At 47.1% G+C, this 16,659-nt stretch overlaps 1 protein-coding gene across 3 annotated transcripts; it reads right to left on the minus strand.

Moving 5' to 3' along the window:
• Positions 1–7,559: 7,559 nt before the first annotated feature.
• On the minus strand, positions 7,560–10,539 carry LOC126991937 (uncharacterized). 3 transcript variants are annotated; one of them, XM_050850609.1, is made up of 4 exons: positions 10,219–10,539; positions 9,772–10,140; positions 9,440–9,544; positions 7,560–8,996 (listed from the first exon to the last, which is right to left on the minus strand). In XM_050850609.1, exons 1-2 carry the CDS (start codon positions 10,534–10,536, stop codon positions 9,793–9,795), a joined length of 666 nt encoding a protein of 221 aa, XP_050706566.1. In that variant the 5' UTR covers positions 10,537–10,539; the 3' UTR covers positions 7,560–8,996; positions 9,440–9,544; positions 9,772–9,792. The 3 variants fall into 3 exon arrangements, with proteins under 3 accessions (XP_050706566.1, XP_050706564.1, XP_050706565.1); XM_050850607.1 differs by having other exon boundaries at positions 9,772–10,539; XM_050850608.1 differs by having other exon boundaries at positions 7,560–9,003; positions 9,772–10,539.
• Positions 10,540–16,659: the final 6,120 nt, after the last annotated feature.

The raw sequence follows: 16,659 nt of genomic DNA on the forward strand, positions 1-16,659 counted from the left end.
GAGCCTGTAATTTAAGCAACATTCGTTGGTGAAGAACTTTGTCAAACGCTCTACTAAAATCAAGATAGATTACATCATAATTTTCATCTCTGTCAACCGCCTCAAATACTTTATTGTAGAAGGACAAGAGATTGGTGAGGCATGACCTACCTTTTGTGAACCCATTCTGCGAGTCGTGAATTAAGCTATGTTTCTCTAGATGCTCCTGAATGTTCCTGGCTATTATCGACTCCAGCATCTTGCCTATAACCGATGTTAAGCTAATTGGGCGATAGTTTGAAGCAACCGACCTGTCCCCCTTTTTAAAAATCGGCGTCACATTAGCTACTTTCCATAGGCTCGGCACATAGCCAGTATTTACCGACATCTTAAAGATGTCGGTTAGTGGGTCACTGAGTACATCACCTTATTCCTTTAATACCCTCGGAAATATCCCGTCAGGACCTGGCGACTTGTTCTTCTTAAGCTTATCTATCTCATCCTGAACTACTTGCCTGGTAATGATTATATCCCTCAATTTATCGCCATCCCCGCCCTCGTACACCTGAACTCTTTCCGGTATAGTCGTTCGATCCTCCTGTGTGAATACTGAAAGGAAGTAGTCGTTCAACAATGTGCTCATATTTTCGTAATTTTCTACTAGCTCCCCTGTGTTTGTTTTCAGCGGCCCAATTTTCTCCCGTGGTTTTGTTCTATACATCTGAAAGAAGCCCTTAGGATTACTTTTCGCCTCATTTGCTACTTTGATCTCATAGTTCCTTTTTGCTATCCTGGTGTTTTTCTTAACTAATCTAGATAGTTCGACGTACCGGCCCCTGAGATGTGTTTCACCATTCTTTATTTTCTGATAAATTCCCTTCTTTAACCCAATCTCGTGTTTTAGTCCACGAGTCATCCACTTAGGATCATTGTTTTCTTTTCTAAGTGTTCGCTGTGGTATATGCTGTTCTTGCCCCTCTACTATTACTCTAACTAAATTATTGTAAGACATTTCTACCTGGTTCTCCTGGCTCTCCAATCCGCAGTTCTGGCCCTCATGAATCCCTAGATTATCCCAGTTTACCCCTTCAGGATGTCTTCGAAGCCCCTCGTAATTTGCTCTTCTGAAATCTGGCACTAACACTGGGTTTGGTTCGCGGGTTACCGCCCAGTCTAAGCTAAAACGAACCGTTCTGTGGTCACTATTTCCTAACTCTCCGCCCACCTCCAACTCACGTAGCAAGTTCCCATTATTGGTTAGGACTAAGTCTAATATGTAGGCAGGTAGGCTCAGTAACTACCTGCTTATCTTATTTCTTTTCCTAATTACTAGCAATTATCGGTGATTGCAGAACTCATCGGATAATTATAGTTTTGTATATATGCAAATAACTCATTTGCAAGTGTATGAGTGTTGATCTTTTTTTTTTTTTTTTTTTGCATATTTACCGAGTTTTAATGTGTTCAACTTAACCTGATCACAAAGATAACCCCATCAATCAATTTCTCAAGTCAACTTTACCCAGAAAAAATTGTTCATTTGTCTCTGCATGATGACTAGCTCAAAAGTTATGCGATTATTGATTATCGTCGGAAATCCAAGATGGCCGCTAAAGAACCCCTTGGGACAAGTTTCATGACGGGAACATAAAAATCTGTTTACTAGACACCTCGAGGATTACAAACATGTAAGTGAGAAAAATATGTCACCATGGTGCATGGGGACCCATCTCCCGACTCGACTATCTTGACAGAGTATGAGGCCGACAGTTGTAGCAAAAAGTTTAATTAAGAATACGCCGTTTAAGGGAGGCTGCTGTTTAGTTTACTATTGGAAGGGACGAAAGAGTGGAGATTCTGGTTAACCATTTCATTTGGACACGAGGAAGATGGGGCGTGGAGTCGCTAGGGCAGGATAACGGGGCTTGACTAGGCTATATGGGTCTACCTCCATGATATGGGTCCCAGCGCGTGGCGGCCATGTTCCGCGCGCACCCAGTCCCTCCTCCCCTCCCTCCCCAATCCCTGCTCTAAGGGATACGCAGCTGTTACCGGCGCCCTTCACGCGGAGATGAGGTGACGAGAGGATTGAGTAAATGATTTAGTGACGTGAGGCAGCGGCGGCGTGGGGCACAGCGGGCGGGAGGCAGAGAAGAGGGTTTGTTGGAATGGGCGGCGGCGCGCGCGTGAGTGCAACCCGTGTGATGTGATTGGTCAGCTCGCGGCCAACCCCGGCATTGTGTTCTCCCCTCAGCGTCATTGTTCCTGCCACCCTTCATGCACGGACGAGCCGCCAGCAGTCGTAAGTGACTGTTACCATGCCCACAGTACGGTGACGAGGGGCAGGAGAGGCCAGGGCCGCGGAATGAGAGGCAGGGAGCGGGGCGCGGGGCGAGAGAGAAGGACGGGTGTCGCCCGGCGGCGGGCACGTCACCAGAGGCCACTTTGTGCTTTATCTGTCGCCCTATACTGTGCCGGTACTGGCGCCTCTCACACCGAGACGAGGTAATGTGAGCTTCAGGTCAATGGAGGCACCCCGCCGGGCAGCAGCAGGGGACGGGCAGGGCAGCGAAGGGTCGGGGCGGCGTGGCGGCGGTGGCGGAGGGCGGGGCGGCAGCGGCAGCCCGTGACGTGATGGCCGTTACGCTGTGACTCATTCACAGGTATTACACTAGCGTAGGCGGCTTTCCTGTGTCTGCGGGCTGTTGGCACTCCTCCTAGTGGACGTTGTGTTTAAAAAAAAAAATCAGTATGAAGATGACGTAGCAGCGGTAAGCATGTGAGAGCTCCGGCCGTGGCGGGGCAGTGTTTGGGGCGGCCATTTTACAGTGTGAGGCGAGGCAGCGCGATGGAGCCCCGCAGGGTGTGCAGTGCTCGCCGCGACCCGTCGTCGCTCCGGTGATGGTCAGCTGACACGGGCATCTCGGAGTGTCCGGGGGCGTCCAGTGACTTGTATATGTTGATAGCGTGACACAGCAGCAGCCTTTGAACTCTACTTGACACCTCGTGAGGCAACACACACACACACACACACACACACACACACACACACACACACACACACACACACACACACACACACACACACTGTCCCCGCCTCCGCCACACTCTTCAAAACGGGCGGAACAATAATAATAACAATAATAACAGTCATAACAGCCTTCAAAAAAAATCCCAAACTCGGCGGCGACCCTCCCAGGCTTGGTCACTTTTCGGCCTCCGTTGACTGCCCCGCGCCACGCCTCGCCGCTCTTTCCTGGCTAATATTTGAGCAGTTTCTGGATACCACATCAACAATGCTTTCGACGGCGGCGGGGGCAAAATGTGTAATTGTGTACACAGTTTCGAGCGGGCTCTTCATCGGACTACCTTTCCCTCGCCCGTGAATGGCCGCGTCGATAAAGTGAAGGAAAAATCGCCTTGACGGGGAAACAAGAGAATGATAGTAACTGTTGACTTCGGTGGTGCTGGTGGTGGTGGTGATGGTGGTAGAGATAGTGGTTGTTTTTGGTAGTTGAAGTGATGGTAGTGAAAATAGGAAATGGTGGTGGTGGTGGTGACGGTGGTGGTGGTGGTGATGGTGCTAATAGATTCATCACCACGCTAGCACCAATCAGTCAAGAGCGTGTTTCGTTGACTCAAGGAATCATATTTAGTATAACACGATGCAAATGACTGATTATTTTCTTCTGCTCAAATCTTCTCAAGTGGTGCTTTTGTTTTAGGTCGAAGTAAATCATTTTACATTTGCGTCGCTTTTGGCTCATAAGTGTTTTTCACATTCACGGTGCAGAGGCCTTCTCAAACTATCACTAGGCTCACATAACTACCCATAGAAGCACCCACAACCGCTATGAAAGCCTTATTGAATGTGAATGTTTGTGGATAACGATCCAGAACATCTATTTTGAGCTACATTCAAAATTCACAACGCTTAAAGTCTTGTCGAACTATCTATTTTTTTAAGTCATTGATTTAAATCAAGATTTATATATATTTTTTTTCATTGATTTAAATCTTGATCTTATTGCAGGGCAACAATATAGAATGGAAAAATAAACAAATAAAACACTCTCTAGCTTTGATATCAATATTTTCGCTGTCAACTTCACAAATTTACCTGAGCTAATATAGATATACATCTTCAGTCAGCCACGCCTGGTCCGTCTAGTGTCCTGGGGCAGAACAAGACGTTGACCGCCTTTCTCACGTTATCTTGCTGAGGCAGAGTGATGGTTTTATAAGTATTTTACAACATGAACCACATGTTCTTCTATGTTACCAATTTCCAAATCATGAGCCAAAACATTCAGAATGTGTGCAGGGCAACCATGGGTTAGCAACCTCTGTTCATTTGCTCTTTTTTTTATTACAGCTAAAGAAACTGCTCAAGGGCAGCGAACAAAGCTGTAAAAAAAAAGCCCGCTAATCGCTGTTCCCACAAAAACATAAGTAATGAGCGGCCAAAAGAGAGGTCAATTTCGGGAGGAGAGGTGTCTTAATTCTGGATCTGGATCTGGACAATAATGCGCAGGGCACCCGTACAGGTGCATAACACGCATATTTGTTGGCTGTTGGGGGGACGGGGGAGCCGGGTGTGCAGGGGAGGGAAGTGATTCAAGTGTAATTGTTAGTGTTGGTGTGTTGTGGTGACAAGTGAGTGTGTATTTGTTTTTTGAATGAGTCTATTGTACCGCAGTCTAAAATCTGTTGAGGGAGGCTGTTCCAGTCACGTATGGTGCATGGAAAGTATGAGTGCTTGTATGCGTCAGTGTTAGTGTGATATGTTTGGTATTTATATATGTGTGTGTTACGAGTACGTTGACTGTTTGCGTTGTGTAGGTATGTTTGTGGGTCAATGTCGATGTGAGTGTTTGTGATCTTGTACATAAGTGTAAGTCTGTGTGCTTGTCTGCGTATGTGAAGAGGGTCCATGTTTATCTGTTGTTTGATCCGTGTTGTGATGCCAGGCGTTCGAGTGTAATTGTTTGTAATGAACCTAGCCGCCTTGGTGTTGATTTGTTCTAACCTCTCAATGTTTCTGTGTGTGTGAGGATCCCACACCGTGGAGCAGTATTCCAGAGTTGGTCTCACAAGTGTGTCATAAGCTATGTGTTTAATGTCAGGTGTGCAGTTATGTAAATTCCTCCTCAGGAGCCCCAGTGTTCTGTTGGCTGTGGCACTGATATGGTTTATGTGGGTGTTGAATTTCAAGTTAGTTGAGAGATGGATACCAAGGTACTTGTGTGTGTGAACTGATTCTAAATCTGAATTATGGAGAGTGTAAGTGTGATGGATGGGGTTTTGCGCTCTGGGGAATCTTAATAGTTTGCATTTGTCTGGTCGGAAGTGCATATGCCAGGTGCGTTCCCACCGCTCGAGGGCGTCCAAGTCGTTTTGTAGTAGTCTGCAGTCGTCAGTAGTCTTTACTGCTCTAAACAGTAAACTATCGTCAGCAAATAGTCTAGTGGAAGAGTTAGGCGTTGACAGTGGAAGATCGTCAATGTACAGGACGAAAAGAAGGGGCCTAGAACGGTGCCTTGTGGGACACCTGAAGAAACAGGGACAGTGTCGGATGAAGATCCGTCAAGAAGAACACGTTGAGTCCTGTTAGTAAGAAATGCAGTGATCCAGTGAAGAATAGGTCCTGGAATACCGTAGTATTTCAATTTTAATGTCAGTCTTTTGTGCGGGACTTTGTCGAAGGCTTTGGCAAAATCTAAAACAATAGTGTCAACTTGTTTAATGTCACGTCGGTCAAGTAGCCTCGTCATGTCGTGATATGTAGTAATGAGTTGCGATTCACATGAGCGTTTGGGTCGAAAGCCGTGTTGTGAGTCAGTAGGGATGTTGTTTGCGTCAAGGTGATTCATTATGTGTTTGTGTATTATGTGTTCGAAAATTTTACATGGAATCGATGTTAGTGAGATGGGGCGATAATTGGCTGGGTCAGTCCGGTCACCTGTCTTGAATAAAGGATTAATGTTTGCCAAAAGCCAGTCAGAGGGTAATGAGGTGGATGACAGTGATTGGGCGAATATGGCCTGAAGGATGGGGGCAAGGATGGGGGCAAAGGATTTAAGGATGAAGGCGGGAATGTTGTCGGGGCGTGTGGATTTAGTTGTGTCGAGTCCTTCCAGGAATTTCTGTATTCCGTTAGTCGTGATGTCAAGGGGGGCTATGGGGGGAAGGGGCAGTGTGGCATGTTTGGTGTCAGGTTGTGTTCTTGTGTGAATACCGATTGGAACTGTGTGTTGGGTATTTGTGCTTTGTGTTGTGGGCTGGTTACTAATGTGTTAGTGTTGTCTTTAAGTGATGTAATCGTGTTAGTGTCATGTCTGCGCATCTTAAAGAATTTGAAAAAGTTTCTTTTGTTATTTCTTACGTTGTCTCTGGGGTAAGTTGCTATGGGTTTGCGTTCCGCTACTTTTATGTTTTTGGAAAATGTCTTTTGGTGGTTTTTGTAGGCGGTCCAATTGTCTGTTGTGTTGTATGTCTGCGCGCGTCTGTAGAGTCTTTGTTTCTTGCGATGTTGTCTGCGTAGATCCCTGGAAAACCAGGGGAGTGTGTACTTGTTAGAAAATGTTTTTTTGTGGTATGTGTCTGTTCATTGAGGTGTGTATGGTGTGTTTCAGGTTGTTCCAGTTGGTGGAAGGAAGTCTTGTGTGTGGGTCTGTCGCAAAAAAGTCGGTGCTGAAGGCAGTTAGGTCTTGTTTGATCATGTCTAAGTCAGCCCTTGAAAAAAGGAATATCTGTCTGGGTCTCTGTTTATGTCTATCGGTCGGAGGTCAGCGTCAACGATGAGTATGTCATGATCACTAAGTCCTGGAACAACCTGAGTGTTTGTTATGTTAAGAATGTTGTTGGTGAGAAAAAGGTCAAGGGTGTGTGCTGTGGTCAAAGGGCCACCGTGGCCAGCGGGGCGCGTTACAGTATGTGTTCGTGTTGGCTGGAGTACTGTTTGTGAGAGTGAAAATGTAATTATGATGTCAACGAATGTGTCGTGTAGATGGAGTCTGTTTGTGTGGGGAATAATTGGGTTCGGGGCGTCAGCATCGGGAGGGTCAAATGGGGATATTGCAGTCCAATCAATGTCGGGGAAGTTGAAATCACCCGTGATCCAGATGTGTTTGTCTGCCTGTATGCGTGAAAGAGAAATTTGAAGGTTGTGTAAATAAATTGATACAATTTTCTTGAAAGAATTCAAGTCAAAGGCAGGAGGAAATATAGATGAAGGAAGGCTGTTCCAGAGTTTACCAGTGTAAGGGATGAAAGAATGAAGATGCTGGTTAACTCCTGCATAAGGGGTTTGGACAGTACTATAGGGATGAGCATGAGTAGAAAGTCGCGTACAGCGGGGTCGCGGGAGGAGGGGAGGCATGCAGTTATACTACTACCAGCTCAAACGTGCGGCAGTGACGTAGGCCTCTAGGGAATAAGCGGCAGTACAGCGTTGCCACGTTTTAACCACCTCTCTCTCTCTCTCTCTCTCTCTCTCTCTCTCTCTCTCTCTCTCTCTCTCTCTCTCTCTCTCTCTCTCTCTCTCTCTCTCTCTCTCTCTCTCTCTCTCTCTGCATCAAGTTTATAAAGCAGGTCCAAGGAATAGAGAGAGCTGCATACCCTCTATGCTTTACTATGGGTGGCTATACAGGTGTTAGCCAGTGCAGGTGTGAAGGGAGACTCATACTAAGCAAGGCGAACAAGGAGAAGTAAACAACGGAACAGTGAACGGCGGAGCAGTGACATAAACATGAACACACACATCATACAGACAGTGCCTCCACCACCCACCTGCAGCCGCTGGCCTCACCCCAGCACCCCGGCACGCCCCAGCACCTCCCACACCCGCTGGATGCGCTCTGGCCGCTCTGGATGTTCCCTGTGTGGGGGGGGGGGAGAGGGTGAATTAGTGTGTACCTCTGTGTGTTGTGGTGTGAGGGAAACTTGTCTGGTAAAAAAGGTTGCTCTAGTACGAGGGTAGAAAGCTGCCTCAAGGGGTTATGTGTGGTCAAAGTTATGGTGGTTAAGTGTTGGTTAGATAAGTGAGGAAAGCTTTGTCTTCTAGCTCTGGTAAAGAGTATTAAAGCTGCCTGAATGGGTGACATATGTAACAAGGAATTGGGTGAAAATAAATAAATGGTATGCAGAAAGTTGGAAAGTTTGGTTTAGTCGGCGCAACATCTGTGGTCATATGCTGGAGAGAGACAGAAGGGAAGGAATTATAGAAGGGAACAGATCCCAGGAGACGGGACACAACCCCCGATTAATACCTGGTACCCATTCACTGCTGGCTGGACAGGGGCATAGGGTATCGGAAAAGCCGCCCAAATTTTTCCACTCCGCCCAGGAATCGAACCCGGGCTCTCTCGGTTGTGAGCCGAGTGTGCTAACCACTGCACCACAAAGTCCTCTATAAATGGTATGTGTGAGGGAAACTCTGAGTCTTTTTGAGGTAAAAGCTCTGGTAAAAAGATGCTATGTGCTGCCTCAGTGGGTTTGGTGTGGACAAGAAATTTGGTCCAAGTAGATATATATGTGAGGGAAACTTGGTCTTCTTGAGGTAAAAACTCTGGCAGGTACCAAGAGCTGCCTCGGGTACATCAGAGTACTTAGACTATCTTTATTATGTTCTGTCTGTGAATGGAAAAAACACCTAAGTGTGTAGTGCACTTACCCTTAAGTAAGGCTGTGTGTTGCTCCACCTGCTCGTCACACACCAGACACAGCCTCAGAGACTCACTCAGCTTCCCTTCCTCCCTACATACCTTCCCTCCTCAGCTGCAGCAGTTTCTCACCAATCCTCTCCCTGAGCTGCTGGTCTGTGGTGTCAGGAGCTGCATGGTGTCTCTGGTCTGGTGGCGTAAGGGCCGGACACCCACCAGGCCTTGGAAGGAGAGGCTCGGGGTGAAGGTGCTGGGGTCAGCCTCGCCCCGCACCTCCTGCTGGCATAAGGACCCCTGGTAGTGGAAGCAGTGCCAGTGTGCCCGCTGGACATACACCAGGCTCAGCAGTGTCTCCTGAAGGCTGGGGAGGACAGGGAAGGGAGAGGAAGGTCAATGTTGAGAAAAAGAGCAGGTTAACTATAGGAAAAAGACATTGTTTCTGAGATCCAAGAAGGGGCATCAAGGAAAAATAAGACAATGCTACAGGCCCAAACAGCTTCCTCTTAATGAGCAGACATGGATAGGGAAATTAAAATAGACAGTGACAGTAAAGTAAGGAGAATAATAATAATAAAAAAGAGGGACAAAAACAATATTAAAACAAAACAGTTCAATAAATCCTGCATCAGAGATAAGGCAGACAGAGAGATAGATAAATGGATATAGACAGACTGAGATAGATAGATAGATAAAGACAGATATAAGCAGAGATAGATAGACAGGCATAGAGATGGACAGATTGATACAGAAAGATATAGACAGACAGATAGATAGATAGACAGACAGCTATCAGGCACCTTGGTGATGGCTGCAGGGGGGTCCAGCAGGGGGGCGGTGGTGGCCCAGCAAGGCACTGAGGGTGTGGGCGGCACTCTTGGCCAGGACGGCAGGCACCACCCACCCTGCACACACAACAGGGATTGCTTATTACCATTCTAATTATTATTATTATTATTATTATTATTATTAGTATTACTACTATTATTATTATCAATATTACTATCATCCTGCTATGTAATAATAATTGTCTAAGCTATTTTTCAGATTTCTGTGCAATATTTTTTTTCAAGTTTTCAGTGGTCAATTTTTTTTTTCCCAATTGAATTCTATAGGGAGGTAGAATGCATACCAGTGTGTGGATGTGAGGTGCTCAGTTCCTGCCACAATGTTTGGGTGAGGTCAGACTGGTCACCTCCAGCACCACCTTGCCCCACGCCAGGGCCATCAGCTGGGAGGTGAGGTGTGTGTACAGGCCTGGCCACACCTCCAGCACCAGCACCACCTTGCCCCGTGCCAGGGCCATCAGCTGGGAGGTGAGGTGTGTGTACAGGCCTGGCCACACCTCCAGCACCAGCACCACCTTGCCCCACGCCAGGGCCATCAGCTGGGAGGTGAGGTGTGTGTACAGGCCTGGCCACACCTCCAGCACCAGCACCACCTTGCCCCACGCCAGGGCCATCAGCTGGGAGGTGAGGTGTGTGTACAGGCCTGGCCACACCTCCAGCACCAGCACCACCTTGCCCCGCGCCAGGGCCATCAGCTGGGAGGTGAAGTGTGTGTACAGGCCTGGCCACACCTCCAGCACCAGCACCACCTTGCCCCACGCCAGGGCCATCAGCTGGGAGGTGAGGTGTGTGTACAGGCCTGGCCACACCTCCAGCACCAGCACCACCTTGCCCCGTGCCAGGGCCATCAGCTGGGAGGTGAGGTGTGTGTACAGGCCTGGCCACACCTCCAGCACCAGCACCACCTTGCCCCACGCCAGGGCCATCAGCTGGGAGGTGAGGTGTGTGTACAGGCCTGGCCACACCTCCAGCACCAGCACCACCTTGCCCCGTGCCAGGGCCATCAGCTGGGAGGTGAGGTGTGTGTACAGGCCTGGCCACACCTCCATCTCACCCTGAAATGCCAGATGGTAGAATAAAGTACAATAAATATGCTGTATTATTATTATTATTATTATTATTATTATTATTATTATTATTATTATTATTATTATTATTATTATTGTGTTTGGCTTCCCTGTTAAGAGTGGTTCATAATGGGAAGTTTGTGACATAGTTGAGTAAAATAAAATATATATACCATCTTTTATTATTACTAGTAGTAGTAGTAATAGTAGTAGTATTATCATCATCATTATTATGAGGTTTGACTTCCCTGCTGGAGTGATTCACGCTGGCAAGTGTCTGGATGAGGAGACAGAGCTGAGAACATCCATGAATTTATAAAAGTAAGTACAGTTGTATGAAAGCAGATATGGAGGCAGGTCAACACAAGCTTAGGTAAAATCCTCTATACTATGACTCAGTAAATGCATACAAAAAACAGACAAGCCAGCAGAGGCAGACACACACACACACACACAGATACATTGTGACTAAGAATGACCTTGAAAATAGAGAACATTTGAGTTCAAGCAAAAAATATTCATGAACTTAAAGCTAAATTTGATAAACTGAAATTTGGAGACAGGACCATACCAGTGTAAATCATCCTGTATATTACTAGGTAAATACACACACACACACACATACACAAGAGCCCACAAGTGTAGCTCAATCCCTATATATCACAACTATAGTCTGTTCACTTAATTCTGACCCAAGCTGACAACATAAACCTAAGCGTGTTCATAAGCACAGTGCAGATTAGCAGAAAGTGCTGCGTGAGATAAACACAAACAGGTTAAAGAAAACTTGGAAGCCACAGCAGCAGCCAGTCAGCACTCAGCTTGCAAACACACTTAGGTTTATGTTGTCAGCTTGGGTCGGACTTAAGAGAACAGACTTTAGTAAGGCTTTAGGCCAAGAGAGAGAGAGGCTGAGAGAGCAGGACTTGCCTTTTCATCCCCCACTGCCGAGTCATAACCAGCAGACACAACACTATAACTAACTCAGGACCAAACTAGAAGAGAAAATAGTTGTGCTTAGGGTTCAAACGGCACACCAGGTTCAGTCTAGCCTCTTCCGATCATATGCTGAGGTTTGTGCATAGGTGTGTGTGTGTGTGTGTGTGTGTGTTGGGGTCCTAATCGGTCAATCAGATTGTATCTTACTGACAAAATGTGTCAAATGTAGCAATTTCAATATGGTATGCCACATAAACTGTACTGCATTGTAGGGATCTTGCTTTTCCTGTCCCTCAAGCCTGAACATCTAATGCCGCCTAGTAATGAAGGGGAAAAAAATTCACACTAAGCTGCACACAACTTTCTACTCTGTCTCATTCCTGTGCTATACAAATCCCTTATGCAGGAGTAAACCACCTTCTGCATTCCTTTATCCCTTTTGCTGGTACACTCTGGAACAAACAAGCTTCCTTTGCCTGTGTTTCCTCCTGCCCATGACTTGAACTCTTTCATGAGGGGAATATCAAGACACCTCTCCACCTGTAACAGACTCTCTCCAGACCACTCACTTCTATCTACTTTTACAGGAGCAATGCATAGTGGGCTTTTTTCCCCTTGAGCTGCTTCATTTACTGGACAAAGGAAAAAAAGAAAAAGAGCTTCTCACTCCCTTGGCCTCTGCCTTTTCCTGACCTACTAACAAAGACCAGAGCTGCCCAGCCTCAACCTCTGCTTCTCCAGACTTGCCATCGGTTGCTGCCGCACCCCCAGCAAGAGGCTGACCGCGCGGGGATTCCTGGCTGACGTCTTCCTCTGGGGCGTGTCTTCCGTCATCCTGCAACACAAAGGTTCACCTTCATCAACTGGTTAAGATTTATTTCAGAGGCAATATTTGCCCAAGGTTTTTGATATGGGGTCATTTTCAATAATTTTAAATGTAGAAATTCAACTGTCACAAAACAGAGCCTTGAGGACACATTATTGTGGGGATAAATGCCTAACAGTTAGGTAATAACCAATATCTATAACCATTGCAAAGTGGATCACAGGGATTTATCAAAAATTACCCCGTGTGCTGCCACTCCATGTTTTCTAGGGTGAATACAAACCCATCAAAGCCTGACATGATAACCAATATCTATACCCTTGTAAAGCATATCAAGAATTTATCAAAAATAATATACAATAACAAGTGGTAGGCATTGCAACCAAGGACCTTGCACAAGCACTAGGTAGCTTATGACACACTTGTGAGACCAACACTGGAATACTGCTCCACGGTGTGGGATCCTTACACACACACAAACATTGATAGGCTAGAACAAATCAACACCAAGGCGGCTAGGTTCATTACAAACAATTACACTTGAACGTCTGGCATCACAACACGGATCAAACAACAGATAAACATAGACCCTCTTCACATACGCAGACAAGCACACAGACTTACACTGATATACAAGATCACAAACACTCACACTGACATTGACCCACACACATACTTACACAATGCAAACAGTCAACGTACTCATAACACACACACCCATAAATACCAAACATATCACACTAACACTGACGCATACAAGCACTCATACTTTCCACGCACCATGTGTGACTGGAACAGCCTCCCTCAACAGATTTTAGACTGCGGTACAATAGACTCATTCAGAAAACAACTACACACTCACTTGTCACCACAACACACCAACACTAACAATTACACTTGATTCACTTCCCTCCCCTGCACACCCGGCTCCCCCGTCCCCCAACAGCCAACACAAATATGCATGTTATGCACCTGAATGGGTGCCCTGCGTATTATAAATCAAGATCAAGGTAATTTAGCTGTGCAGGTGTAACTAGTAATTTTGCACTTGTGCACCGGCAATATTACACAAGACTGAGCACTGCACTGCTGATATTTACTGAAGAACAACACTGTGCAGGTTATTGCACCGCACCCCACCACTAAACTTAACAGATCTATTCAAATTTAACATCACCTGCTGGGTGGGGCTTTGTCCCCGTCAACCCTACTGGCAGACCTTTCATAACAAATGTGCAACCTCCCCTTCAGACCTTTTTGTTCTAACTCCTGATCTACCCACTAGAGGCCACCATCACTAAATAGCACATGTTAGGACCCAGCTTGAACTAAGGAAGAGGTCCTTCAGTGTCAAAGGCATTCCTTTGTGGAATTCCCTCCCTGAATCCCAGGTCACCCTCCAGTCTCTACCTCTATTTAAATCAGCACTAGCTCATCATCTTGGGGACAAACTTTTGGAATATCATTAAATGGACTGTAGCTCTACATCTAATCGTATAAATTACATTACAAATTGACTGCATATGATGGACTATCCAGCTCTTTCATTAGTATTTGTTTTTGTTTATGTAATTATATATTGAGAGCTGGCGCATCAGCAGAGTGCTGGCTTCCCCTCGTCATCATGTGGACTGTGGGGTCTGGAAGCCCACCAGGTGAGTAAACCAGGTGAGTTAGTTTGAAATATCCAAATCTGACACAGCACCTTCTTAGGGGGCATTACCTTTGTTCCCCTTTGACCCCTGGCGTGTGTCATGCACCACCCACTCAACAGGAACAGCAGGCACCCATTTAACTGTTTCTGCAGGGAATGGTTATGTAAAAAGCTGAGCAGCAGTACAAGGCACCTCAGTAAGGTGCCCAGCAGCCCCGCGGGGCGGCGGGTGTGATACTGGAGGAACACCAAGGGCAGGGGGGCGTCTTGGCCATGCCGGTCACACACTCCATCATTACCTTCCCCTCGTAGGATCAGCTTCACCTAGGCTTAGGCATGCCTCGCTAGGCCTTGTTCAGGCTGTCATGGTGGTGAGTGTCTGGCAGGAAGCTGTGGGTGTATGGCGGTGAGTCTGCCGCCCGACCCTGCACGGAGATGACACACACACACACACACACACACACTGCCTGTCGTGTGTCCACGCCAGGCCACACGCAGCAAACAGTGGACAGTAGTCTTGCCCCGGGTACTCGCGCGGCGGTGCTGGCGTCCCCAACACCCGTCGTTCCTGCAGAGTCGCTGCTGCCAATGTTTGTGTTTTTTCAACGGGACGCTTATCGTGCCACACCTGCTCATATTCTTTTCTGAGTAGTGTGAGGATGAAACTGTTTTGCTCCTATTATTTATTTGTTGCTGATTTGTGTCGTCACTTTTTGTGGGTACTGGATTCTCACCAACCACCGGCTCAGGGACCAACGTGACGGAGGTGAGCACCGAGGCAACGCGCAGAACAATTATATACGCCCCAAACCTTACCTTGCCCTCCCTACACACACACACACACACACACACACACACACACACACACACAAACAAACACAAACACACACACACACACACACACACACACACACACACAAACACACACACACACATGGAATAATAAAAAAAAACTGAAATATTTATCTTAAACGTGAATTAAGAGTCATCAAAGGAGGAAGAAAATTATATTTATATTCATAATGTAACGTACCTGCCGGCATACCAACACCGCAGAAGCCAGTTAAAAGCCAATTGGGAAAATTGGGAATAATCCCTTGTACATGGCCATGGTTATTTACCGGATCCAGTTTCTCCTCAGCCGAAACAATACCCGTAGAGGTTAATATGTCATAAGTAGATAAGGGAAGAGAGCGAGAAATACGAACTACAGCTTGGGTTGGCACCCCTGATATAAATCCAGCCGGATCCCTATTTTTATATATATTTATACTGTTACGCAGACACGAGCGAACCCGCACCCGAATGGTGGTTCACGGGGACGGACCGCCATGATTCACCCTCCTCACCGACCCGCCACGTAGGCCTCGGCGAACCAGGGCCAAGCTGACGTCTCCACCGCCTGGCTGCCTCAGAATCAGTCCACCCAGCGCCTCCGAGCTGGCCACACCGCGTAAGCTGACCTCTTCACGCACGGCTCTGCGGTTCCCAGGGGCCCATTGGATTACGCTGAGCGCCTTGAGGAACGTAAGGACGCCAGCACAACGAGCCCCACGAGCGGATGGGGACGGTACTCGGCGCCCCTGACGGAGCTGCAAGGTGCTGTGAAGGCGGGAACTCGACCAGTGTGTCTAGGCGTGTCGCTATTGTGGGGGAGCCAATAAACCAGCTACCAGAAAACGTGTTTCCCTCAGCCCTTCCCGTTCTCTGCAAGGCTCCGATCCCTTAGTTGTGGCGAAAGCAGGCCCCAAGGGGCGCCACCCCTTACTCCTTTTGTTATAGTAGGATATCAATGTATTATTATTTAATATCACCACGAATTAGGCATACAATTGTCAATGGAAAAACCCCACGACAGATAGATCACGCCACCTTATAGGAATGTCGTCCGTCAGTGTTTACCGTCTCAGTTTTGTATACTTCGCACTCCGATGGTGCGTGGAGGTCACCTTGACATACGTGACCAATTGTAACAATTATTTTCCAACCTGTAACTCGCCACTCCTTCACGAGAGTCCGACTGACACACAACGACAGTCGCTCTCGCTCCGTCGCTTCTTGTACATAAAGGCTACGAATATAATTCGCCCTCCCCCATCCAAGTTAGCTGTTCCATCAGTTTCCTCAGCATGATACAGCCCCTTCCCACCCAAGCCAAGTTAGCTGTTCCATCAGTTACCTCGGCATGATACAGCCCCTTCCCAGCCAAGCCAAGTTAGCTGTTTCATCAGTTACCTCGGCATGATACAGCCCCTTCCCAGCCAAGCCAAGTTAGCTGTTCCATCCGTTACCTCAGCATGATACAGCCCCTTCCCAGCCAAGCCAAGTTAGCTGTTCCATCCGTTACCTCAGCATGATACAGCCCCTTCCCAGCCAAGCCAAGTTAGCTGTTCCATCGGCTTACCCCACTTTATGGGGACACACAAAATTCATGGCTCGAGGAAGTTGATAAATCCTGCCATAAGATAGGTAGGCTACTTAGGATGGTAAGGAGGCCTGCATGGAGACTTGCCTGGAGAAACCCTTGTGTGTCGTAGGGTGGGCGAGGTGACGCACCCCTCAGCCTATGCCCCTGTTGTTTGATTTGTAGAACACATGAGGCCACTTGCCGATGTGAGTAAAACTAACCTTATGTAAAATATATGAGTCTATATTCCTAAAACACATATCCCAATCTGGTAGATGA

The sequence above is a fragment of the Eriocheir sinensis genome, unplaced genomic scaffold, assembly GCF_024679095.1.
Source record: "Eriocheir sinensis breed Jianghai 21 unplaced genomic scaffold, ASM2467909v1 Scaffold369, whole genome shotgun sequence".
NCBI classification, from domain to species: Eukaryota; Metazoa; Arthropoda; class Malacostraca; order Decapoda; family Varunidae; genus Eriocheir; species Eriocheir sinensis.